At 47.1% G+C, this 27,580-nt stretch overlaps 1 protein-coding gene across 1 annotated transcript in view; it reads left to right on the forward strand.

Annotated features, from left to right (window-relative positions):
- The window catches only part of LOC133339739 (uncharacterized), a gene marked incomplete at its 5' end in the record, with an annotated part of 61,764 nt that extends 37,041 nt beyond the window's left edge, over positions 1-24,723 (forward strand). The window contains 13 exons of the mRNA XM_061547899.1: positions 3,013-3,071; positions 4,351-4,371; positions 7,032-7,153; positions 11,286-11,417; positions 11,839-12,461; positions 12,729-13,115; positions 14,165-14,384; positions 15,582-15,792; positions 16,363-16,569; positions 17,656-17,869; positions 18,323-18,405; positions 21,724-21,830; positions 23,840-24,723. Of these exons, the coding sequence (XP_061403883.1) occupies positions 3,013-3,071; positions 4,351-4,371; positions 7,032-7,153; positions 11,286-11,417; positions 11,839-12,461; positions 12,729-13,115; positions 14,165-14,384; positions 15,582-15,792; positions 16,363-16,569; positions 17,656-17,869; positions 18,323-18,405; positions 21,724-21,787 (2,343 nt within the window). The remainder of the gene's footprint in view (positions 1-3,012; positions 3,072-4,350; positions 4,372-7,031; positions 7,154-11,285; positions 11,418-11,838; positions 12,462-12,728; positions 13,116-14,164; positions 14,385-15,581; positions 15,793-16,362; positions 16,570-17,655; positions 17,870-18,322; positions 18,406-21,723; positions 21,831-23,839) is intronic.
- Positions 24,724-27,580: the final 2,857 nt, after the last annotated feature.

The raw sequence follows: 27,580 nt of genomic DNA on the forward strand, positions 1-27,580 counted from the left end.
GGGGTGTGTGGGGGGTGTGAGGGGTGAGGGGGGTGTGAGGGTTGGGGGGGGTGGGGGGTGTGAGGGTTGGGGGGGGTGGGGGGTGTGAGGGTGTGAGGGGTGTGAGGGTGTGAGGGGTGTGGGGGTGTGGGGTGTGTGAGGGTGTGAGGGGTGTGAAGGTGGGGGGGGTTGTGGGGGTGTAGGGGGGTGTGAGGGGTGTGGGGGGTGTGAGGGTTGGGGGGGTGTGGGGGTGTGGGAGGTGTGAGGGGTGTGGGGGGTGTGGGGGGTGTGAGGGTTGTGAGGGGTGTGGGAGGGGGTGTAAGGGGTGTGAGGGTGTGGGGGGTGTGAGGGTTTGAGGGTTGGGGGGGTGTGAGGGGTGTGGGGGGTGTGAGGGTGTGGGGGGTGTGAGGGGTGTGGGAGGGGGTGTAAGGGGTGTGAGGGTGTGGGGGGTGTGAGGGTGTGGGGGGTGTGAGGGGTGTGGGGGGTGTGAGGGTGTAAGGGGTGTGAGGGTGTGGGGGGTGTGAGGGTGTGGGGGTGTGAGGAGTGTGGGGGGTGTGAGGGTGTGGGGGGTGTGAGGGGTGTGGGGGGTGTGAGGGTGTAAGGGGTGTGAGGGTGTGGGAGGTGTGAGGGTTTGAGGGTTGGGGGGTGTGAGGGGTGTGGGCGTGTGAGGGGTGTGAGGGGTGTGAGGGGTGTGAGGGGTGTGAGGGGTGTGGGGGGTGTGAGGGTGTGGGGGGTGTGGGGGGTGTGAGGGTGTGGGGGGTGTGAGGGTGTGAGGGGGTGGGGGGTGTGAGGGTGTGGGGGGTGTGAGGGTGTGAGGGTGTGAGGGGTGTGGGGGGTGTGAGGGTGTGGGGGGTGTGGGGGTGTGAGGGTGTGGGGGGTGTGGGAGGTGTGAGGGTGTGGAGGGTGTGAGGGGTGTGGGGGGTGTGAGGGTGTGGGGGGTGTGAGGGTGTGAGGGGTGTGGGCGTGTGAGGGGTGTGGGGGGGTGTGAGGGGTGTGAGGGGTGTAGGCGTGTGAGGGGTGTGAGGGTGTGAGGGGTGTGGGGGTGTGAGGAGTGTGGGCGTGTGAGGGGTGTGGGGGGGCCTGCACCTAGCCTGGCACAGCAGTCAATCCATGACACCTGCTGGGTCTGTCCCGTGACCTCCTTCACCTAGCCTGGCACAGTAGTCAACTCAGGGCACCTGCTGGGTCTGTCCCGTGACCTCCTGCACCTAGCCGGGCACAGCAGTCAACCCATGACACCTGCTGGGTCTGTCCCGTGACCTCCTGCACCTAGCCTGGCACAGCAGTCAACTCAGTTCACCTGCTGGGTCTGTCCCGTGACCTCATGAACCTAGCCTGGCACAGCAGTCAATTCAGGGCACCTGTGCAGCATTGCGGACTAGGGTGTGACCCGGGTTCGATTCCCGCTCGCGGCCAACACCACAAAACTCCCAGTGATAGGCGATTACCTGATCCGGTCCTTGTGCCTCAACTCTAGGTCGACTCAGCCTAAAATTAGTAACAGGAAGGTGTGCATTGGACATCGCCACAGGAGAGACAAAGGCGGCCGGGCGTGGTGCATGCCACCCACTCCCCTGCGTGTCACAGTGCCGGCCTTCAATAAGTGCTGCTACTCGCTACTACTAAGAGCACTTGCCCCTGCAGTCTGTTATAGGCTGCCCGGGGGATCTTTATATTTGTTTGAGTGTGTGGGTGAGCGAGTGAGTGAGTGGGTCAGTGAGTGAGTGGGTGAGTGTGTAGGGGAGTCAGTGAGTGAGTGGGTGAGTGGGTGGGTGGGTGAGTGGGTGGTTGGGTGAGTGTGAGTGGGTGGGTGGGTGAGTAAGTGTGAAGGGCAGTAAGTGAGTGGGTGAGTGGGTGGGTGAGTGAGTGAGTGGATGACTAATTGGGTGAGTGAGTGGGTGAGTGTGTAGGGCAGTGAGTGAGTGGGTGGGTGTGTGGGTGATTGAGTGAGTGGGGGTGTGGGCGAGTGCGTGGGTGGGTGGGTGTGTGGGTGATTGAGTGAGTGGAGGTGTGGGTCAGTGAGTGAGTGGCTGTGTGGGTGAGTGAGTGGGTGTGTGGGTGAGCGAGTGAGTGAGTGGGTGGTTGAGTGGGTGGATGAGTGAGTGAGTGAGTGGGGGTGTGGGTGAGTGAGTGAGTGGATGTGTGGGTGAGTGAGTGAGTGTGTGGGAAGACAATGGTAGCCGGGCATGGTGCTGATCACCCACCCCCTCTTGTGCCAAAGTTGTGGCCTCAACAGACCCTCCTGGTGGTGCTGCAAGTCGCTAATTACTAACAGCGCTTGCCCCTACAGCCGGCCAGAGGCTATACGTGGGGATCTAAGTTTCTATAATCTTCGAGATCCTTGGGTATTTGTCTGTGTATGGGTTGCCATACACAGACCTATACTCGCAAAATATCGCCACTACCATGGGGAGAGAGAGAGAGAGAGACGCAAACTCCAAGCATACAGCAGGTGTCAGGGTCGTGATCGAACCCAAGACCTCCTGTGCACCAGGCGAGGTCGTTAACATTTCTTAGCCCACCATGGGCGACAGGGTCCATGATCGAAATCACGACCTCCTGCATACCAGCCGAGGTGGTTAACATCTCCTAGCCCACCGTGAGCGTCAGGGTCTATGATCCGACCCACGACCTCCTGCATACCAGGCGAGGTGGTTAACATTTCTTAGCCCACCATGGACGTTAGGGTCGGGATCGAACCCACGATCTCCTGCATACCAGGCGAGGTGGTTATCATCTCCTAGCCCACCATAGACGTCAGGGTCCATGATCGAACCCACGACCTCCTGCATACCAGGCGAGGTGGTTATCATCTCCTAGCCCACCATAGACGTCAGGGTCCATGATCGAACCCACGACCTCCTGCATACCAGGCGAGGTTGTTAACATCTCCTAGCCCACCGTGGGCGTTCACAGTGGTCACATCGAAGATAGATGCTCAGTCAGCGTAGCTGGGGTGATCTGTGTGAGTCTCTGGAGCTGAAGCATTTTTATTTTTATATTTTCACGATGGCCGCGTCGTTCTGTCACCAGATGCAAAAGGGGTTCCAGAAAGTTCCAGGATTCAAGGAGCTGAGGGTGACGGGCTTCAGGTACAACATCACCACCATCAGCATCACCATCAGCACGACCATCGGCACCTTCATCATCGGTATCGTCATCACCACCATCAGCATTATCAACAACGTCATCATCAAATCATTATAAGCATCACCATCATCAACCGCATCACCACCATCAGCATCATCAGCATTACTAACATCATCAGTATCGTCATCACCATCATCAGCATCACCACAATCCGCATCATCAACATCACTACCATCAACATCATGACAATCACCACCATCACCACCATCATCAACTTCACCACCATCATCGCCATCATCACCACCACCAACATCACCACCATCATCATCACCATCATCACCATCATCACCATCAGTATCATCAGCACCGTCAGCAACACCACCATCGGCATCATCACCACCATAAGACGAGACTTCATCTCGACATCTAAGACGAGATTTGGTCTAAGATGAGGCTTGGTCTAAGACGAGACTTGGTCTAAGACAAGAAGCGTTCTAAGACAAGACTTCGTATCGACTTCTAAGACGAGACTTCGTCTCGACTTCTAAGACGAGACTTGGTCTAAGACGAGACGCATTCTAAGACTAGATTTCATCTCGACTTCTAAGACGAAACTTGGTCAAAGACGAGACTTCAACGAGACTTCTAAGACGAGATTTGGAAGGTTTTTTTTTAACCGCGCAGTCAGAATGTGAGCACCACACACAGCCACCTTTGTACCCCCGCTGGCGATGTTTGAGGCTGAGTCGACCTAGGGGAGCCCCAGGGACCGCTTTAGATAACCTTCACTGGTTTGGCCGTGAGCGGGAATCGAACGCGGGTCTCAAGATTCACGGCCCGGCGCGCAAACCACTAAACTACCGCTCCCCTACACAAAACACAGCATACGCATACTCACACACAAAGATCCCCCGTATAGCCTTAACAGACTGTAGGGACAAGTGCTGTTAGCGAGCATCTATGAGGCCCGGAACCTTACACGGGGGAGGTGGGTGGCCAGCACCACGCCCGACCACCTTTGTCTCCCCAGCGGCGGTTTACACATCGCACCAGGTACTCATTTCAGGCAGAGTCGACCTAGGGGAGCCCCGGGGACTGGTTCAGATAATCGTCACTGGGTGTTGGCCGTGAGCGGGAATCGAACTTGGGTCGCCATGCTCATAGCACAGCGCGCTAACGGCTACAACTACCGCTCCCCACTCACACACACACAGACAGCAGCTGGGTAGTAATGCTGATAACGCCGTGGTAGTAACGGTGATACCGATCTCTGTTCCACAGGAAGAGGAAGCGACCCACGGGGTGAGTGAGACGCTAGGCTCAGTCACAACACCGGCACCACGACGAACAGGAATACAAGCTAAGCCACTAGCAACAGTGAGGGAAAAAGTATTTTATCCCCTGCTGATTTTGTACGTTTGCCCACTGACAAAGAAATGACCAGTCTATAATTGTAATGGTAGGTTTATTTGAACAGTGAGAGACAGAATAACAACAACAAAATCCAGAAAAACGCATGTAAAAAGTGTTATAAATTGATTTGCATTTTAATGAGGGAAATAAGTATTTGACCCCTCTGCAAAACATGACTTAGTACTTGGTGGCAAAACCCTTGTTGGCAATCACAGAGGTCAGACGTTTCTTGTAGTTGGCCACCAGGTTTGCACATATCTCAGGTGGGATTTTGACCCACTCCTCTTTGCAGATCTTCTCCAAGTAATTAATGTTTCGAGGCTGACGTTTGGCAACTCGAACCTTCAGCTCCCTCCACAGATGTTCTATGGGATTAAGGTCTGGAGACTGGCCAGGCCACTCCAGGACCATAATATTCTTCTTCTTGAGCCACTCCTTTGTTGCCTTGGCCGTGTGTTTTGGGTCATTGTCATGCTGGAATACCTATCCACGACCCATTTTCAATGCCCTGGCTGAGGGAAGGAGGTTCTCACCCAAGATTTGACGGTACATGACCCCGTCCATCGTCCCTTTGATGTGGTGACATTGTCCTGTCCCCTTAGCAGAAAAACACCCCAAACCATAATGTTTACACCTCCATGTTTGACGGTGGGGATGGTGTTCTTGGGGTCATAGGCAGAATTCCTCCTCCTCCAAATACGGCGAGTTGAGTTGATGCCAAAGAGCTCCATTTTGGTCTCATCTGACCACAACACTTTCACCCAGTTGTCCTCTGAATCATTCAGATGTTCATTGGCAAACTTCAGACGGGCATGTATATGTGCTTTCTTGAGCAGGGGGACCTTGCGGGCACTGCAGGATTTCAGTCCATCACGGCGTAGTGTGTTACCAAATGTTTTCTTGGTGACTATGGTCCCAGCTGCCTTGAGATCATTGACAAGATCCTCCCGTGTAGTTCTGGGCTGATTCTTCACCGTTCTCATGATCATTGCAACTCCACTAGGTGAGATCTTGCATGGAGCCCCAGGCTGAGGGAAATTGACAGTTCTTTTGTGTTTCTTCCATTTGCGAATAATCGCACCAACTGTTGTCACCTTCTCACCAAGCTGCTTGGCGATGGTCTTGTAGCCCATTCCAGCCTTGTGTAGATCTACAATCTTGTCCCTGACATTCTTGAAGAGCTCTTTTGTCTTGGCTATGGTGGAGAGTTTGGAATCTGATTGATTAATTGCTTCTGTGAACAGGTGTCTTTTATACAGGTAACAAGCTGAGATTAGGAGCACTCCCTTTAAGAGTGTGCTCCTAATCACAGCTCGTACCTGTATAAAAGACACATGGGGAGCCAGAAATCTTTCTGATTGAGAAGGGGTCAAATACTTATTTCCCTCATTAAAATGCAAATCAATTTATAAAAATTTTGACATGCGTTTTTCTGGATTTTGTTGTTATTCTGTCTCTCACTGTTCAAATAGACCTACCATTAAAATTATAGACTGATCATTTCTTTGTCAGTGGGCAAACGTACAAAATCAGCAGGGGATCAAATACTTTTTTCCCTCACTGTAGTTACACAACTACGTACACCACTAGCTACACAACTAGATACATCAAGAGAAATGTTGTATTAAATTTCGATTTAAAGCTTTCGTGACTGCAGGGATTCATCTTCTTGGTTCTTCCGGTAAAGTCACGTAGAAGGGAAATAATATAATAATAAAAATAATAAAATAATTATGTTTTATTTTTATTATTTTATTATTTCCCTTCTACGTGACTTTACCGAAAGAACCAAGAAGATAAATGTTGTTGTGTTTAGTTGTTGTCCTTCCAACCTACGGTGGTTCGACGTAATTTAAACAAAAGTACACTACACTATACACTACAATATCCGCAGCATACTACATACACCACACTACTATGCACTACAATATACACTACAATACACACTACAATACACACTACATACTACATACACATCACTACTACACACTACACAAAACATTACAATACACGCTGCATTCTACATTTGACACTACACTAATATACACTACACTATAGACTACAATAAACAAAACACACTACTCTAAAATACACTACACTATGCACTACACTATTCCACACTACACTATACACTACGATACACAGTGCATACTACATTGTACACTGCACTTCTATACACTAAACTATGCACTACAATATATGCTGCATACAACATTGTACACTACACTGCTATATACTACAATATATACTACACGACTATACACTTCAATAAACTATACATACTACTTTATACACTACACTGCTACAGAATACACTACACTACACTATTACACACTACACCATTATATACTATGCTGCACCCTACACTAGTACACACTACACTATACACTACGCTACTATACACGACACTATACACTACACTACTATACACTACACTACTATACACTACACTATACACTACTATACACTACACATATAAAAATGAAACCAACCCTCCGCTCTGCCCACCCCATCCTCACCACCCCCACACCCTCACCACCACCCCCCAGGTCTCGGGGCAGCTCGGTGGTGGTCCGCTATGAGGCGGAGTTTGAGGATGGAGTGGCGGGGAGTGATTGGACAGAAGGAGGAGGAGGGCTGCTGCAGGGAAACCTGGTCACCTCAGCCACAGGTGCCTTGTTGACTCAGTCACTCAGTTTCAGTTTAATTTATTAGGATTTACCCTGTGAGCCATTCAGCTCCAGATTTGGGTTCAACCACAACAAACAATAGAATTACAAGATACACCTAAAATTAATCGTACACAAATGTGAACATTACATACGTAAACAATAACATCCTACATTAAAAGCACAACCCGTCCATGCTGCGTACAAAAAGTGCAAAAAATTCCATTTCGATGTTTGATCCCAATAACAATCACAATACAATACAGATCAAAATTATAAGTATAAATCTATACTAAATAAAAAAAAATCGGGCCAAACCAAGCCCCTCTAAAACTTACTAAAACAATGCTATATAAACAACGTAACAGTTTTCCCAACTAATGTGATTACAAGTTTACAATAGCGAGACACACAGCACACATCACTATCATCCTTCGCTAGCTGCATAAGTCAATCCATAACAGCCAGAATAACAATAGCAGTAGCAGTGCACTATAATCAGAATACATAATAATTTCATATATCGGTCACTCAACCAGTCATACATTCGCTCAGCCAATTACTCGACGAGTTAGTGAATCAGATTGTCACTCATCCAGTCAGCCGGTATAATAACACTTTCTAACACAATTTTTGTTCCTCAGTAGTAAGTGTTATTTCGTAATTGCTTATGCCTAAAAAGTAGAGAAAATGGCTATTATTCCCCACAAACTTTGTTTTTGTGACCAGGACAGTGATAGGTTTTTATTTACCTATTTTCAATGAGAAAACGGGCGAATTTGTGTCTTTTCATTCACATAAAGTCAGAAAAAAACAACATGAATAAAAGTTAAAGTGTATTAATGCTAAAGTAATGCAAAAATGACTACAAATATTTAGAAGTGAGCAGTTTTTCGAGATTTACGATTATACTGTAAATCACTTTCACGAATCAGCCCCCAAATGTAGTCTCCCATCATGTTCTCGTTATATTGTCCTTCGTAGCGGCGTTCAAAGTCCAGTATATCCTGGTGGAAGCGCTCGCCTTGCTCCTCCGAGTACGCTCCCATGTTCTCCTTGAATTTAACAAGATAAGCATCAGGGATATGGATTTTGAGGGACATCCTATAGCCCATTGTGCCATAGTTCTTCACCAGTCTCAACCAGCTCCACGTACACCATGGGAACCTCATTTGCCAGTAAAAATATGATAATTGGTTGTTTACCCTTCTATCTGGCAACAAAACTGACACCTTTTTACAAGGAGTCATGTTTGCATAGACCGCAAAACCTGCAGTCATAATACAAACAAAAGACATAACTCTGATAATGTGCACTGTCCTTGAAATTGATTGGTCCACACCCGAGACAGCTTTTCTTAGAGCCTAGTCTCACATGGGTTGGACCAGATGAGTGACTGAGTCGCGCCTTTTGGCGTCATCCGGCATTGGACTTGGTGAGACCAAGATCTCTGATGAAGTCGTTGAGTTATTTTTGGTTGGGGTAGTATGGGTTTCTCTCCTCAGCTCCACCTCTGAAATTGTGATCTGGATCTGCAACGTCTTTCTTGCTCTCTGACGTGCTGCTCTCTCCGGAGGAGTGGGTACGGAGAGCTCATGGCATTGTGGCACTGGGGCAATGGATGAAGGAAGGTCTGGATACGTGATAGCAGGTGCAATTTTTCCAGTCCGACGTTTGGAAGGGTCCACTATGCAGAAGTAGCAGTTGCTTGAGTGGTCAGTGAGTTCCCGCCAAATTCATGGGATATCGAACTTAATGGCTCTCTTTTCTTCTCTGTACCATCCTACAAAAATAAATTTATTTCACCCATAACTAATGTGTAAGAGATTTTCGCAACATTTTTCATGTATGGCATCTTTTTTCAATAACATTGAAAATTGCTAAACATTTTAAGATGAAAAACTTTTACAATATTTATTTTTTAAACAAATTTTATAACTTCATAATCAACGTTTTTGGGTTTAGATCGCGGTTATTTATAAATGTGTCGTAACCCTCCACCACCCGATGGAGGGTTACGACACATTTATAAATAAACGCGATCTAAACCCAAAAACGTTGATTATGAATAACATTGGTCGTGAAAGCCTACGTGTTAAACTGAAATTTTATAACATAAAATTCCAAGCAACAATTGTCCATATTACCTTCCAGAGTTTTGTTTGCATTGCTCGCAGATGAAATGAGGTTCCCATTGTTCGCCTTGATCCCCCGACAGTCATGCCGAATATGCCTTGTAGGCCTCGCACATCTTAGCAGATGCTTCCAAAGACTACTTTTTCGCTCTTGTCTTGATAAATTGGCCACAGACATAGCAAAATGCGTCTGCCAGATGCTTGCAGCCTCTTGATGCCATCTCAAAAAAATGCAGATATGTATCCACTTAGGCAACTGGAACTAAACTGAACTGGTGGGCTTAAGGCCCCTGTATTTACACTACTATTTATGTTACTGGAAAGTTACAGAATGTTCTAGTTTATTCAGCACTAAATCTATCTGGAATGTTCTGGAAAAGAGGTAAATTGAAAACTATCACTGTCCTGGTCAAAAAAGCAAAGTTTGTGGGGAATAATAGCCATTTTCTCTACTTTTGAGGCATATGCAATTATGAAATAACACTTACTATCCAGGAACAACAAGAACAAAATTGTTACACAGTGTAATGAATAAGTCAGCCAGCCTGTCCCTCAGCTTGTCACTCAACCAGACAACCAGTCACTCAAACAGTCAACCAATTAATCAGTCAGCCAGTCACTCAATCAGTCAGCCAGTCACATAAACGGTCAGCCATTAAACCAAACAATCAATCAGGCAGCCAGTCTCTATGAGACAGAGTTGGAGGTTGGAGTGGCAACAAGTTACGGGCCAGGAAGAGGAGGAATTCTGGTGCAGGGAAACCTGGTTTCCTCAGCTATAGGTGCCTTGTTGACTTAGTCACTCGACCGGTCTGACAGTCAGTCGGTCAGTCAGTCAGAAAGTCAGCCAGTCACTCAAGCGGTCAGCCAATCGCTCAGCCAGTCACTCAATGAGTTAGCGACTCAGCCAGCCACTCAATCATTCAGCCAGTCACTCAACCAGTCAGCCAGTATAAGAATCAACAACTAAGCCAGCCAGTCACTCAGCTAGTCACTCAACCTCACGATCAGTCAGTCAACTCTCGTTGCCTAGTAACTCCCCCACTCAAATCAACTCTCGCTGCCTAGCAACTACTCCACTCGAAACAATTCTCACTGCCTTAACAACCCCTTCACTGGATTCAGCTCCCGCCGCCTAGCAACCCCATCAACTGGAATGAGCTCTCTGTTTCTCTGTCTCTTTATTTATGTCTCTCTGTCTCGCTTTCTGTCTCTCTTTTTAAGTCTCTCTGTCTCTATGTCTTTCTATCTCTCTGTTTCTGCCTTTCTGTTTCTGTCTCTGTATGTTTGTTTATGTCTCTCTGTGTCTGCCTCCATGTCTATGTCTCTCTGTTTCTGTATCTCTGTCTCTATGTCTCCTCTATTTCTATGCATATGTCTCTCTTTGTCTGTCTTTCTGTCTGTCTCTCTGTATATGTATCTCTATTTATTTATCTCTGTCTCTGTGTCTCTCTCTGTCTCTCTGTCTCTGTCTCTCTATTTGTCTCTTTGTTTCTGTCTCTCTGTCTCTCGTTCTACCCTATGCCTAACGCCATTTGCGGTCCATCTTCCTGCCTAGCAACCCCATCCACTCGAGTCAACACTCGCTGTCTAGCAACCGCTCCCCTCGAATAAACTTTTTTTCATCAACTGAGGAATTGAAGGACAAAACACACGCGCACATCCATTGGGTACATTTTTAGCGATTAGCGCTATGCTGCACTACAATCCCAGGCACCCCGAGTTGGTTCCCGTTCATGGCCACCAACACCAGGGATGATTATCTGAACCAGTCCTGGGCCTCCTTTAGGTTGACCCAGCGTCAATTGTGTACCTGGTGCGATGTGTCAATATCGCCACTAGGAAGACAAAGGCGGCCGGGTGTGGTGTTAGCCACTCGCCCCCTCGTATACCACATTGCCGGCCTTAATAGATACTCACTAACAGTACTTGCCCCAAACAGTCTGTTAAGGCTCCATGGGGGATCTTTGTCTTCGTTTTTTTTTTGTGTGGGTGGCAGGTGCCGGAGAGACGAACCCCAGACGGGAGTCGAACCGGGACTGGAGGAAGGTAGTGGCCGCGGCACTGAGTGACCGCGGAGTGGATGCCAGCCAAGACCTCCAGGCAGCTGCGCTGCTGCAGCTGAGCGAAGGTGAGAACGTCGGTACAGTACAACGTCTATGGTGCAGTGTTCAGTCTATGGTGGGGTGTTGAATTTATAGTGCAGTGTTGAGACTATTGTGGATTGTTGTGTCTATGGTACAGTGTTGAGTCTACGGTGCAGTGCTGAGACTATGGTGCAATGGTTAAGTCGATGGAGCAGTGTTAAACATATGGTGCAGTGTTAGATCTATTGTGCAGTGTTGAGTCTATGTTGCAGAATCGAGTCTATGGTGCACTGGTGGAGTCTATGGTGCAATGGTTAAGTCGATGGTGCAGTGTTGAGTCTATGGTACAGTGTTAGATTTCTTGTGCAGTGTTGAGTCTATTGTGCAGTGTTGAGTGTATGGTGCAGTTTTGAGTCTATGGTGCAGTGTTGAGTCTTCTTCTTATTCTTCTTCTTATCGTTCCAGCGAACGCAGAGGGCAGCGGCCTTGAGCCCGGCGAATATTCGGTGGCGGGATTCTCGGATGGTGTGGAAGAAGATGATGGTGGCGGCGGTGGTGGGGCGACGACCGCGACTGAAGCATCTACTGTCCAGACGACTCCGCAGCACGATCAGCAGGAGCATAGACAGGAGGATGTTGAGCAAGAACAGTCAGCGATGGAAGACTCTGTCCAGACGACCGGGACAGCCGCGGAGACACAGACGGACGCGGAGGAGGTGGAGGAGGCCAGCGCCGAGATTGAAACGGGAGAGGAATCCGCCACTGACGACGATGTTGTGGTGTTGGAGGCGCACCTGATGCCCTCGTCGCTCGAGGAAGAGACGGCGAACGGGAGACCCGGAGCTTCTTACCACCACCAAGATGAGCACGAAGACCACCAGCACGACGACCACCTCCACTTCCTCCACGAAGTTCCGCTTGATGGAGACGCCCTCGCCGGAGCAATGGAGGGAGGTCACGACCCCGAGACTGTGATGGCGGCAGTGGACACCACGGTAGTGGCAGCCGTGGCGGAGGTGGTGGTCGACGAGGCAGTGGCAGAGGAGGAGGCGGAGGAGAATCTGGGTGGAGAGTCGAGCGGAGAGGAGGTGGTGGCGTCAGTGGAAGGAGGAGGTGGTGGAGGAGGAGGTGGTGGAGACGATGCCGGATACCACCTGGGAACGTCGGCGGAAGTTGAGGCGGACGTCGTAGTGGTGGTCGCAACGGACGAGGGCGTGGTCGGAACCCCGGGTGGACTCGGCGAGGGTGGTGGTGCCATGGAGTTGGAGGGAGAAGAGAGCGGAGGCGATGGTGGAGATGGTCACGACGAGGGTGGTGATGAGGGTGGCGGGGGTGGCGAGGGTGGTGGTGATGAGGGTGGCGAGGGTAGCGGTGGCGGCAAAGGTGGCCAGGGCGGCGAGGTCGAGGAGGGTACCCAGGGTGGCAAGGGTGGTGACAATGAAGAGGGTGGAGATGGTGAAGACGTTGGCAAGGGCGGCCAAGGTGGCGAGGTTGGCACAGCGGAGGAAGCGGAGGAGGACGCGGGCGACGAGGGCGTCGAGAGCTCGGATGAGGCCCAGGCAGTGCAGTGGGACGACCGCTGGGCCGGGCCTCCGATGACCTCGCCGGTGGTGGCCGTGTCGGGATCGCGGGACCTCATCGTCTTCTTCAGCCTCCGCGTCACCAACATGGCCTTCTCGGAGGACCTCTTCAACAAGAGCTCCTCCGAGTACCGAGCCCTCGAGCAGAACTTCCTCGAACTGGTGAGAAGTTGGTGGCTTGTGGGGGGTGGGGGTAGCCGAGGTAACGGAGGTAGTGGAGGATGCGTCTCCGAATAAAGAAGAATATTTTTTTTACGGAAGGCTAATGATGGTGATGATGAATAAAAAAAAAGACTTTAAACTAAACTGAACTATTTTAATGTTATCAGGTAAGGCCCACTGAGCTGCTCTTTAGCTCGTTTTCAGAAACGACCTGACCACAAATGAAAGCTATGATTTTTAAATATATATAGTTCAACAAAGTGTCTGCTCATTAGCACTTGGGGAATTTACAGCAGCAGGCAAAGACTCCAAAGGCGCGTTTCTAAATGTAGATAACATCTCCTAGCCGCCGTGATATGCCAGATATTGACTAAGACAGACACCCATACTATCTCCATGAAGAGGAATCGAATTCGAGATCCGCAGGCTCGAGACCCGCAGGCTCACATCGAGACCCACACAATATTCTCTGGATTATATAGACTCCGTGAGAAGTAACATTAACCTAAAGGTGGTGGCTGGAATCAATAAAGTCACGTAGATATAAAATATAAAAGACGTTTTGGGTGCAACACATATATAGCCTCTTGTTACAGCAGCCCTTTTGCCCACTTCAGCAATTGTTTATTGCTGTGGTTGTCCCACCTGATGACGGACGCTTGTGTTGCGCCCGAAGCGTCGTGATTTAATTTATTCTATTTTATATCTACGTGAATTTACCGAAAGAATCAAGAGTATGGATCCCTGCAGTCACAAAAACTTCAAATCTAGATTGGAATCAATAAAGATACGGAGATTTTTTTTTCTCATGTGTCTCCTACGACCTTCTTCCCCTCTTTACAACTCTCACACACACCCCATCTCACTTCTCCTATCTCCTCCTCCGTCTTCCTACTACCTCCACCTACCTCCTACCTCCCTCCTCCTCCTACCTCCTCCTCCCTCCCTCTGCCCCGCCATCCCACCGTCCTCCTCCTCCTCCCACTTTCCTCGTGGGAACTCTTTTCCTACCAACGTTCACCCCAAACCTCCCCTCGTCCGCCCACCAGCTTGTCCCGTACCTGCAGTCGAACCTCACGGGCTTCCAGAACATGGAGATCATGAACTTCCGCAATGGCAGCGTGGTAGTCAACAGCCGCATGAAGTTCGCCCACCACGTGCCCAACAACGTGACACGCGCCGTCCATGTCATCCTGGAGCGCTTCTGCAATGCCGCCTACCAGCACATGAACATGGAGATCGACCGGCAGTCACTGGACGTCGAATCCGGTGAGTGGGCCCGGACATTGAACCGCCGACGCCACTGCACCATTGACTCAACACTGCTCCATAGACTCAACACTGCACCATAGACTCAACACTACACCATAGAATCAACAATACCCAAACTCAGCAATGCCCGTAGACTGAACACTGCTCCATAGACTCAACACTACCCAAACTCAGCACTGCACCATGAACTCAGGCACTGCCCATAGACACAATACTGCACCATAGACTCAACACTGCCCATAGAATCAGCACTACCCATAGACCCAACATTGCACCATAGACTCAGCACTACCCATAGACTCAGCACTGCCCGATGATGATAATAATTTAGCTATTTCTGTGGATTACAATCATGATGATGACGATAATGATTTAGCTATTGTTATGAAATACAATAAAGATGAACATGATTTAGCTAGTGTTGCGGATAACCCACACAAAATGTATTTGCTGTGCCAATTTTTACAACAAATCACTGTGTAAAAATAAATAAATAAATATTTTGCTCCTGGGTAGTAAGTGTTATTTCAATTTGCTTATGCCTCAAAAGTACAGAAAATGGCTATTATTCTCCAAAAACTTTGCTTTTGTGACCAGGATAGTGATATTTTGAAATGTATCTATTTTTATTGAGAAAACGTGTGCATTTGTGTCAATCCTATATGTAAAGTCTTGGTCACAAAAGCAAAGTTTGTGGGGAATAATGGCCATTTTCTATACTTTTGAGGCATAAGCAATTAGAAAATAACACTCAGTACCCAGCAACAAAAATCGTGTTACAGAGCGATAATGAACCCAACTTCACTCACTAACACCTCAACTACCCTTCCTCACCCACTTCTACTACTACCCACCTCACCCCAACACACTGACAACGACTCCCACACACCCTACTCCGACCCCCACCTACCCACCCACACCCCACCACCCACCCCACCCCCACCCACCCCACCCCACCCCACCACCCACCCCACCCCCACCCACCCCACCCCACCCCCACCCACCCCACTCCCAACCCCACCTATCCACCCCACCTTCCCACCCCACTCCCAACCCCACCTATCCACCCCACCCCCACCTCCACCTATCAACCCCACTCCCACCCCCAACTTTCCCACCCACCCACACACCCCCTACCCACACTCCCACACCCTGCCGCAACACAAACAAAAACAAACAAACAACAACAAACAGGCGACAATGCGGACCCGTGCAAGTTCCAGGCATGCAACGACTTCTCAGACTGCCTGCCCAACCGCTGGTCGGGCGAGGCCGAGTGCGTCTGCCGCCCGGGCTACGCCAGCGTGGGCGGCCTGCCCTGCCAGAGCCTCTGCGACCTCGACCCCTCCTACTGCCTGCACGACGGCAAGTGTGACGTCGTCGACGGGCAGGGCGCCATCTGCAGGTGAGGCCGGGAAAACCGTGACGGTAGTTTGAACTACCCGAGCGAGTTGTATGCTACGCCGCTGTACAAGAAAACGCTATACAACAACACACGCGCTACACTATACACTACACTGCCATGCACAACGCTATACAACAACACAGGCTACACTATACACTAAACTGTTATACACAACACTATACACAGCACACACTACACTATACACTACACTGATATACACAATGCTATACACAGCACACACTACACTATGTACTCTACTGCTAGACACAGCACAATACACAACACACACTACACTATACTCTGCACTGCTATACACAGCACAATACACAATACACACTACACTTCACTGCTATACTCAACACTATACACATCACACACTACACTATACACTACACTGCTATACACTCCACTATATACTACGCAACTATACACTACTTTATACAACGCAATACTGTGCACTACACTATACACTACTACACACTTCTACACGCTTGTCTCTGACCCCCCTGTCCACCCCACCCCACCACCATGACCTACCTTCTCCTCCACCCGCCCTCCGGAGTTGCGCAGGTGCCGTGTAGGAGAGAATTGGTGGTACCGTGGCGAACGCTGCCAGGAGTTCGTGTCCGAGCCGCTGGTGGTGGGCATCTCCCTCGCGTCCGTCGCCGGCTTCCTTCTCGTCTGCTCGGCCATCGTGTTCGTGGTGGCGCGTGCACTCAGGGGCTCACGGAGAGACAAGGGGGAGGAGAGAGGTGGAGGAGGTGGCCGCTCGTCATCGTAAGAGCAGCTCACAAAGACAAAGATCCCACCACCCACGTAGCCTCTATGAGAGTGCAAGTTCTGATCGCGAGTAGTACCTATGAAACTTCATTTGGAGCTTTCGTGACTGCAGGAATTACTCTTTGGTTCCTTCGGTAAAGTCACGTAGAAAGAAAATAAATTCAATAAGAGCACACGACGTTTCGATTGCAACAAGCAATCATCATCAGATAGAAATGAAAGAGAAAAGAAATATAGTAAACTTTGAAATATAATGCAATACAACACAGAGAGTCGGCTAACATAACAGTCCACACCATACCTGGTTGATTACGTTCTTCCAAAGATTACTAAATTTGAGAGCGAGACAAAACACAGACACGGAGACACATAGACAGACACATAAGCAGAGAGAGAGACACACAGCGACACACAGAGAGAGACACACACATAGACACACAGAGAAACAACGCCTCTGTGTCAAGGCCTTAAATAGAGAAAGGGGGGGCAGAGAGAGAGGGGGGGGGATAGAGAAATTAGCATGTCAATGAGAGAGTTGTGTGCAAATTCTCCCCATAGCGGCTGAAGGAGAGAAATTTGACCTATAAATATTTTCTCTCCTCCGGCCGCGATGGGGAAGATTTCCACACAACTCTCTCATTGACATGCTAATTTCTCTATCCCCCCCTCTCTCTCTGCCCCAACCCCCCCCCCCCCCCCCTATATATTTAAGGCCTCGACACAGAGGCGTTGTTTATATGTGTGTTTCTATTGTGCAATGTTGAGTCTATGGTGCAGTGTTGAGTCTATGGTGCAGTGTTGAGTGATTCTATGTTGCAGTTTTGAGTCTCTGGTGCAGTGTTGAGTCTATGGGACAGTGTTGAGAATATGGTGCAACATTGAGTCTATAGGGCAGTGTTGAGTTTCTATGGGCAGTGTTCATTCTCTGGTGCAGTGTTGAATCAATGGTGCGGTGCTAAGTATATTGGCAGTGTCGAGTCTATGGGTCAGCGTTCAGTCTATGGTGCAGTTATGAGTGAGTCTATGGTGCAGTGTTGAGGCTAAGGTTGCAGTATCTCTCTCTTTCTTTGGCGTGATTGTCAGCAGCTCGGGTGAATGCAGCGGCAGCCTTTCGACGTCGCCGGAGGATGCAGTGAAGTACAACCCGGCGTACGAGAGCGACGCGCCCACCACATCACGCTACCAGCAACGGCGCTCGCCGCCTTCTGCCCCCTCCCTACTGGCGAGCGTCAGCGACATGGGCAGCTCCAGCAGTGACCCCTCGCACATTTACCAGCACGCCGAGCTCACACGGGAGGTGAGTGTTAGTGAGTGGGTGGGTGAGTGGGTGGGTGGGTGAGTTAGTGGGTGTGTAAGTGGGTGGATAGTTGGTTGGATGAGTGGGTGAGTGAGTGAGTGAGTCAGTGAGCGGGAGAGTGAGTGAGTGGGTCGGTGAGTTGGGTGGGTGAGTGGGTGGGTGTGTGAGTGAGTGTGTCATTGAGTGGGTGAGTGAGTGGGTGAGTGAGTGAGTAGGTGAGTGATTGGCATCTATCTTTTTTGGCACAGAGATCCGCGGGAAATTGTTTTATTTGTTGGATTATTCACGATGTTGAATTATCTGCGGCCGTCCCTCACCATCATTAGCGTGGATAACAGAGAGTTCTACAATAGTTATCTTTAAAGGGGAATAAGCCACACACTGCCTGAAGTGACGTGCCTTCTGATGAGGTCATATCAAGCTCTCGCTCTGCTACATGCCGTGCCGTGCCAGGAGATTGAGGAGAGGATGCGGATCGTGGATCTGTACGCCCTGGACAAACACCGAACGGCTCAGCTCAAGAAACAGATCAAATGGTAATGGTGTGTGTATAGTGTATACAAGTGTAGTGTATAGTGTAATGTATAGCAGTGTAGTGTAAATTAGTGTAATCTATAGTGTTGTGTATAGTAGTGTATATTAGTGTAGTGTATAGGAGTGTATAGTGTAGTCTATAGGAGTATAGTTTGTATTATTGTATAGTATAGTAGTGTATAGTATTGTAGTGTATTGTTTAGTAGTGTAGTGTGTAGTAGTGTAGTGTATGGTCGTGTAGTGTATAGTAGTATAGTGTATAGTTCAGTGTAGTATAGTATGTACTATTGTAGTGTATAGTATTGCGGTGTATAGTAGTGTAGTGTATTGTAGTGTCGTGTGTAGTGAAGTGTTTCGTGTAGTGTATAGCATGTGTGTATAGTGTAGTGTGTAGTGTATTTATATTGTAATGTATAGTGTATTGTATGTATTGTGCAGTGTGTAGTGTAGTGTGCAGTGTAGTGTGTATAGTGTAGAGTGTAGTGTGTTGTGTAGTGTGCTGTGTAGTGTGTATAGTGTAGTGTGTATTGTAGTGGATAGTGTAATGTGTTTATGTTGAACTTCTTTCACACCGTACATAGCCAACCGTGCTAATTTGGAGGTGCGGCGAGAAGAACAACAAACTAAACACCACAACGAGCAGCTATTCTAAATAAATTAGTTTCCTGTCCAGTTTTTATTTTTAAGTGCATAGCTCCAGTGGCTTCCTAATGTCACGGGACTGTGCCTATCGCCCCCTGTTGATTATATTTTATTACGTACCATCTCGTTCACACGTGCAGGCCTCCAAAGTCTCGATCACTCCCTCCGGCTACACATCCTGACAAATTAATGCACTTATTAAAATCTTTTCTCGATTTGAAGTTTTCGTGACTGCAAGGATCCATGCTCTTGGTTCTTTCGGTAAAGTCACGTAGGTAAAGAAAATAAAATAAAAGATTAAAAATATGTATTTGATTATTCAAATCTGTCCAGGCATACGCGGGATAATCTGCATTGATATGTTATAGTCCAACTGGCTGGTAACTTTTTGGCCACTTCACCACTCCCTCTCATAAATCCGCCAGAATATTGGGATGAGTATCTGGGGGTATGGCGACCGAACAGATTTATTTTATTTTTATTTATTTTCTCTTTTGCTGAAAAATGTCTTCTCGTTACAGTGCATTTTTTTTTCTCTCGCGCATAATTCATTTATTCATCTTTTTTTTTTGCTAAGTAAGTGGGAGGTATTGCGTTTGCTGTCTTGTTATCTGTTTGAAAGTGTAGCCAGTGTGGTTGTGTTCCTAATAAATGGTGCATATATATTCGCACTACAATATAATCAGTCGTCGTTAAATGTCGCGAGCGTTACCGGATCAAGGTTGGCTTAGGATCATTTGGGATTTGGGTGTTACGTTAGTCCATGACCCTTCATCAACCTCTCAGAATAGGCAGGCACGTGACTCAATTCCCATAGTCACTTGACCACCGGACAAGGATTTTGAAGAGAAGATATCATCGTGCCAGCACGTTGGCATTACAGGTCGATTGGTGTACCTGAGTGCTGTGAGCCGGACGAATAAACCGATTCTATTTTGGATCCTCGTCAACCGCTCAGAAAGTCCTCTTTGGGTACACGTGGCCTTGTTTGGAGCGAGAGTCGTGTCACAGTTGACAGAGGAGGATCATGTAGGGGAACCGAGGAAAACAACGCAGAGTGCTACCAAAGCTTTTATTTCATTTGATGATCACCCAGTGTCCTCAATAACGATCACGGCAGGAATTATCGAGGCAGAGTGGGCACGGGTCACAAAAGGGACTGGCTAATTTGATGTTACGGCGTCGCGGGATGCAGTTGCATGAGTGACACGATATATATAAATGATACTCATTGGAAAATTAAATAGATCACGACTTTACGAATGCAACACAAGTGCTCATCCTCAGGTGAAAATGGCATGCACCACACAGCGAGGGAACACACAGAGGGACATCACACACAGAGCACACAGAGAACGGCAAACTGCATGGTTTTTTCGTTCTTTGTGTGCTCTGTGTGTGATGTCCCTCTGTGTGTTCCCTCGCTGTGTGATTTACGCCATTTTCACCTGAGGACGAGCGCTTGTGTTTCATTCGAAACGTCGTGATCTATTTTAATTTTCATATTTTATTTCTACATACGTGACTTTACCGAACAAACCAATGAGTATAGTAGTTCCTGCAGTCACGAAAGCTTAAATCCTAGATATATATAAATTATTACTATTATTTCCCATAACGCAACTACCACTAAGTAGCCGCGCGTTGCGAGAGAGCAGGACGTGGTGGAATTGCACCCTGCACTCTTTTGTACGTCTGCCAAAATCTACAAGTAACATTCCGCCAGAAAAAAAAGATAACCTCCCCGCTTCCTCACTTTAAAAAACTTTGCCGTTCGGATCGTGGGGGAAAAAAATGGTTTACCAGGGGGAATGGGCATTGTAGATTTTAATTATTATTATTCGACGACTGCTGCACAGTCCATCATGCTCTAACTGTGGAGACTACGAGGAAGCTCATCCACGCGTTCATCATCAGCCGCGTGGACAGCATCTTCAGCTGTACAAGCACTGTTAACCTGCGCCCACTCCAGTCGGTGTTAAATGCTTGTAGCTCGTCTGATAGTTACGAAACAGAAATGTAATCCGATCACGAGTTTGATACGTGATGAGCTGCACTGGCTATCTATTAATTCCAGGATTGTGTAAAAATTATGCCCACTCGTCTTCAAGAGTCGCCATCAATCTGCTCCGTCCTATCTCATTGATCAGTGTCTATCCAGCATCAACAGACCCAAGTCGAGTCCAACTACGATCCGGGGCTCACGGCGGCCTGCTGCTATACACCCCGCGTGTAAACCTCGTGCACGATACGGCCACCTCAGTTTCTGGGTCAGCAGTCCAAAGACCTGGAGTCATGCCACCAGCTAATATTCGGGATCCATTTCTGAGTCTGAGCCAGTTCCGCAATAGACTCAAAACAAATCCTGACTTAAAGCTTTCGTGACTGCAGAAATTAATATTCTTTGGGTGTTTTGGTAAAGTCACATAGATACGGTCAAAAGTAATAATCGAAACGTCGTGGTTTTTTGTTTATTTTTATTAATTTACCGAAACACCCAAAGAATAAGACTCAAACCAGTGTTGCTGTTGTTGTTGTTTCAGAGAGCCTACTTCAACGTGTGATTAATGCGCATTCGTGATGGACTAGACTCACCAGAGTGCGCAATATCAAATGTTCCTACTTACATTATTGTCCTTTGTTAACCGTTCAATAACCGAGCCCGTCGTCTTTCACAGGCATCAGCAGCAAAGCAGCAGCAGCAGCGGAGGCAAAGCAGGAACTTCTGGGCATAACGGATGAGGGCAGACGGGGAGAGCGAAACGGGAGAATGGCCTCAATCAAGGTAGATGCATTTGGAGTTTTCTGAAAGCCGAGGTCAATGGTAATTGTTTTTAGATCTTGACTTAAAACTTTCGTGACTGCAGTGTTGAGTGAGTCTATGGTGCAGTGTTAAGTCTATGGGCAGTATTCTTTGGTTCTTTCGGTAAAGTCACGGAGATCGAAGAAAAATTATAATAAAGTAAAAAAAATATACAATTAATAAAATAAAAACTAAGATGTTTCAAGCAGTCGCTTGTGTTGCGATCGAAACTTCGTGGTTTTTATATATATTTTTTTAATCACTTTATTATTATTTTTTTCTACGTGACTTTACCGAAAGAACCAAATAATATATTTTAGATCATTGACGGAGAAACCGTCTAGATCACATGAGGAGTATCTGCTTGGGTGCCATGGTGCACTAGGAGTGTATAGTAGCGTTGTGTTTAGTGTAGTGTGTGTATAGTAAAGTGCAATAGTGTAACGTAGCGGGTGTGTATAGTGTAGTGTATAGTAGTGTAGTGTATAGTGTAGTGTATAGTGTGTCTATGGTATAATGTGTGTAGTGTGTAGTCTGTGTATAGTATATAGTGTGGTGTATAGTGTACTATTGAGTGTAGTGTAGTGTGTGTATAGTGTAGTGGGTAGTGTAATAGTATGTTTAGTGTAGTGTGTATATACTCCCTCGCCGAGTATGCAGGAGGTCGAGGGGTTCGATCCCGGACTCTGACGATGCCTGCTGCTGTACATTTGGAGTTTGCACCCCTGTGTCTCTCTCTCCCCGTGAAGATGGTCGCGTGGATTGTTTATCCCGTTCCACATTTAGAATGAACGTCGCAGCTCGAAAGATGATGATGGGAAACGTTGTGCGTATAGTAGTGTCGTTTCTTGTTGGGTGGCTACCATTGCTTAGATGAGCCATGTACGCTTCTGAAAATAGATATACCTCAGTGGGGATCTGGCTTCGTAAGGATGGCGGTGATGGTTTAGTTCAATTTGTGTCTGGGTGATTTGTTTAACGTTTCTTGTACTTTACACTCCTATCGTGGTTGCTGTTGTAACGTTCTGACCCCATGCTGCCATACCACACATCCGGGAAACAAAGCGCTTTATAGCTCATCGGATTCCTGCAGCAGTATAAATACTTATTGTGGTTTCCCGGGGTTGCTGCGACCTTCGTTTTGAATTAGATTTAAAAAATTTAGACTGACCTCTGAAATCCGGTCGTTCTGCATCTTTATTGAGATGTTTAATTTCCTCCTGTACATTTACCTTCTTCCACTCCTCTCTTAAAGCCCATAGACTCAACACTGCCCATAGACTCAACACTGCACCATAGACTCAAAACTGCCCATTGACTCAACACTGTCCCATAGACTCAGCACTACACCATAGACTCAACACTGCACCATAGACTCAACACTGCACCATAGACTCAAAACTGCCCATTGACTCAACACTGTCCCATAGACTCAGCACTACACCATAGACTCAACACTGCACCATAGACTCAACACTGCACCATAGACTCAACACTGCACCATAGACTCAACACTGCACCATAGACTCAACACTGCCCCATAGACTCAACACTGCCCATAGACTCAACACTGCACCATAGACTCAACACTGCACCATAGACTCAACACTGCACCATAGACTCAACACTGCCCATAGACTCAACACTGTCCCATAGACTCAGCACTACACCATAGACTCAACACTGCACCATAGACTCAACACTGCACCATAGACTCAAAACTGCCCATTGACTCAACACTGTCCCATAGACTCAGCACTACACCATAGACTCAACACTGCACCATAGACTCAACACTGCCCATAGACTCAACACTGCCCATAGACTCAACACTGCCCATAGACTCAACACTACCCATAGACTCAACACCCCCCATAGACTCAACACTACCCATAGACTCAACATAATTTACATACACTATGTATGTTGATGAAATGTGAATGAAATTCCGCGTTTTAATGTTTTCTCGTGTGTTTGTATTATTTTTCTAGGCCACTGTACAGCCTACTGAAGATTCGAGCTACACACTCATGGCACACACACACACCCAACACACACTGGTGCATACGCCGCACACACACACACACTGGCGCACATGCACTCACTTACTCATTCGCTACACAGACACATATGGTGCATTCTCCTATAACGCTTGTGTGTTCGCAACGCGAATTGGATATATATGTGTAACGCGATTGAGCTGAACGGAACTGCGTCGCGCGCCAGTAGGATATAAGCGGTGGGTTTGTAACGGCTGTTGCCTCGGCGTAGCATCATCATAATGAGGCATCAGGATGCAGCTGGATAACTCTAGTTCATGCTACCCACACACACGGGCCCCTCAGTCATTGTTTAGCCTTTGTTACGCATCATCTCACATGTTATCGCTGACTGTGCTTTATTACATGTTATTTATTAGTCATCGTAACGTGATCGAGCAGAACTTAACTACGTTGCGTGCCAGTAGGAATAAGCGGTGGGTTTGTAACGGCTGTTGCCTCGGCGTAGTGTCATCACCCAAGGTATCGGGATGCAGCTTGATTACCTCTAGTAGATGCCACCCACACACACTCACTCTCGGTCTTTGTTCAGGGCCTGCTTTTATGCATCATCTCGTGCGTTAACGCGAACTGTGCTTTACCCCCTATAATTATATATTATTTATTTTAACACGGGTGCAAATTTAATATATATAACGCGATTGAGTGGAAATGGAACGATGTTGCCAGCGAGTAGGAATAAGTGGTGGTTGTAACGGCTGTTGCCTCGGTTTAGCATCCTCATCATTATCATCATCTCACAAGGCATTGGGATGCTGCTGGATGCTTCTAGCTGATGCTACCCACCAGGAAACCCTTAATTCTATGAAATGTTAGTTACCTCACCTGGCATACAGAAGGTTGTGGGTTCGATCCGGACCCTGATGCCTGCAATTTTTTTGTAGTGTGCATCTCTCCCTCTCTCCCCGTGGTCGCGAAGATTTTTACTCCTGGTCTTCCGGTTTTTCCGCTCCACATTTAGAATCAACATCATCACATGTTCAGACTATTTTGTCCGTGATACATTTCCTCGTGATGTTGATGATGAAGATGATGATAAGCCCACTTGGTTGAGCTATCCTTTGCGATGGCCACTTCGCTTCTGATAAAGAGCTGCACTGCTCAGTAGTGGACCTTACCTGGTAACAATAAGAAGAGTTTAGTTTGTATTAGCCCTGTGTTACGCATAATCTCGCGCATTATCGCGGACCTGTGCTTTACAACCCCTATACGATACAGCAGAATCCCCCCTCTTAACGACTGTAATTGGTTCCATGAAACCGGTCATTTAGTGATTTGGTCGTTAAGCGAGGATATGCAAATGCCCGTCAACAGCTTGATTCATTCCGCTAGCATCGAAAGTTAACACTTTTTCACCAAAAAACGTACTTTATAGTATTTAAACATTGGATATGAATACCCTAAAATTAGTAACAACATTGTAAACACATACTATTAAAGAACATGGTTAATCAATGCATTTATTCATATTTGCGGTAACCTGCAACAGCCTGCCATTAACAGGGTAATGGTCGGTAAGTGAACGCATTGGGCTCTTAGGATGCACTACACTACGCTATACACTGCTATAAGCTACACATTGGGATTTATGGAGGCCCCTCGATAAGTGCTTAGTCGTTAATAGGGATAGTCATTAAGAGGGGTTCTACTAGACACGACTAAACACTACACTACTATACACTTCATTATTTACACTAAGCCATTATACACGACTATACACCACACTATACACTACACGACACTATACACCACACTATGTACTACACTACTATATACTACACTAGTATACCCTACACCACTATATACTACACTAGTTTACAATACATTACTATACACTACACTACTATACACTACATTACTATACACTACGCCATTATACGCTACTATACACCACACTGTACACTACTATACACGACACTATACACCGCACTACTATATACTACACTAGTATACCATACACTACTATATACTACACTATTATATACTACACTAATTTACACTATATTACTATACACTACTATATACCACACTACTATACACTACTATACACAACTATATAGTACACTAATATACACTACATGGGTTGCCATGGCTTGCCTGACTGAGATGTCTGAGATCCAAAACAAAATAAAGATCCCCCGTATAGGCTGAACAGAGTGTTGGGGCAAGTACTGTTAGCGAGCACCTATGAAGGTCTGCACGGCACACGAGAGGGTCCGTGGCCAGCACCACGCACGGCTGCCTTTGTCTCCCTAGTGGCAATGTTTAGACACCACACCAGGTACTAATTTGAGTCTGAGTCTACCTAGGGCAGGGGTCGGCAACCAAAATAACAAGAAGAGCCATTTCTTTCCAATTCGGTACAAAATTCAGTATTTCAAGAGCCGCAATGCATCTGAGTACATACTGTACATACGTACATATCGTCAAGAAGCAGCCCGTAAAGAGCCGCATGCGGCTCCGGAGCCGTAGGTTGCCGACCCCTGACCTAGGGGAAGCTCATGACCGGTTCAGATAATCGTCACTTGTGTTTGAAGTTGGGTCGCCGGGTTCATAGCGCAGTGTGCTAACCACTACACACAGATACACACACACATGCCTACACATCAGCGTACAGTCCTGTTATCCTATAACGGCAGTAGGTGTAGCGTTCCTGAATAACACCACGTTATGTGAGAAAAAAACGCGTTATCATAAAAAACAATATAAAATTATCGGGGGTATAAAGCACAGTCCGGGAAATTAGGAAGTCACTGGAGATATGCACTTTTAAATCATCTGGATTAACAAACTAATGTCTTTGGAATTGCAGCTTCTAGTGTTTAGTTAGTTGTCCTTCCACCTGGAACCTCCGATTAGCGCGGTTGGCTACGTATGGTGCAAAAGTAGTTCAGCATACATACACTACACTATACACTACAATACACACCACGTTACTATACACTACACACCACACTACTATACACTACACTATACGCCACAATACACTAGACTACTCTAGACTAAATTTCGATTTAAAGCTTTCGTGACTGCAGGGATCCTACGCATTTCACAAGTAGTCTTAATCGCATATCTGCATTTCCCATAAATATGCTAAATTCCTCTTGATATGCAAATTATTTTGTCAAGGCGCTCTTCGCCCCTCAATCCCAGCTTAAATAGTCGCTCCAAGCCTGGGGCGTGTCATTCAGACTTTGTCTTCTCGACAGACCTGTTCTCCACCTGAGGACGGCTGCTTGCGTTGTGGCCGAAACGTCGTGAGAATTATTTTATTATGTTTTATTTTTATTATTTTACTATAGACTACACTACACAATACATACGACACTATTATATACTACACAACACACAGAGGAAGAAAGATGCCGACAGCAAACAGTTATGTACTACATTGTACTTTATACAACAATAAACTAAACTACACATCACAATACACTACTATAAACACGACGATACACGACACTGTACATGACACTACAATACACTACGCTATAGACTACACTACACCCTTTCCAAAATTTAAAACGAATTTCTTTGGAACTGCTGTTGTTGTTTGTTGCCCTTCCCCCCACACATCCGATTTACCACGATTTGCTACGTAATGTGCGAAAGAAGTTCAACATACATACACTACACTATACACTACAATACACACTATACTACTATACACTA

The sequence above is a fragment of the Lethenteron reissneri genome, unplaced genomic scaffold (genome assembly GCF_015708825.2).
Source record: "Lethenteron reissneri isolate LAM-NWPU_2019-01 unplaced genomic scaffold, ASM1570882v1 scaffold_215, whole genome shotgun sequence".
In the NCBI taxonomy this organism is placed as follows: Eukaryota; Metazoa; Chordata; class Hyperoartia; order Petromyzontiformes; family Petromyzontidae; genus Lethenteron; species Lethenteron reissneri.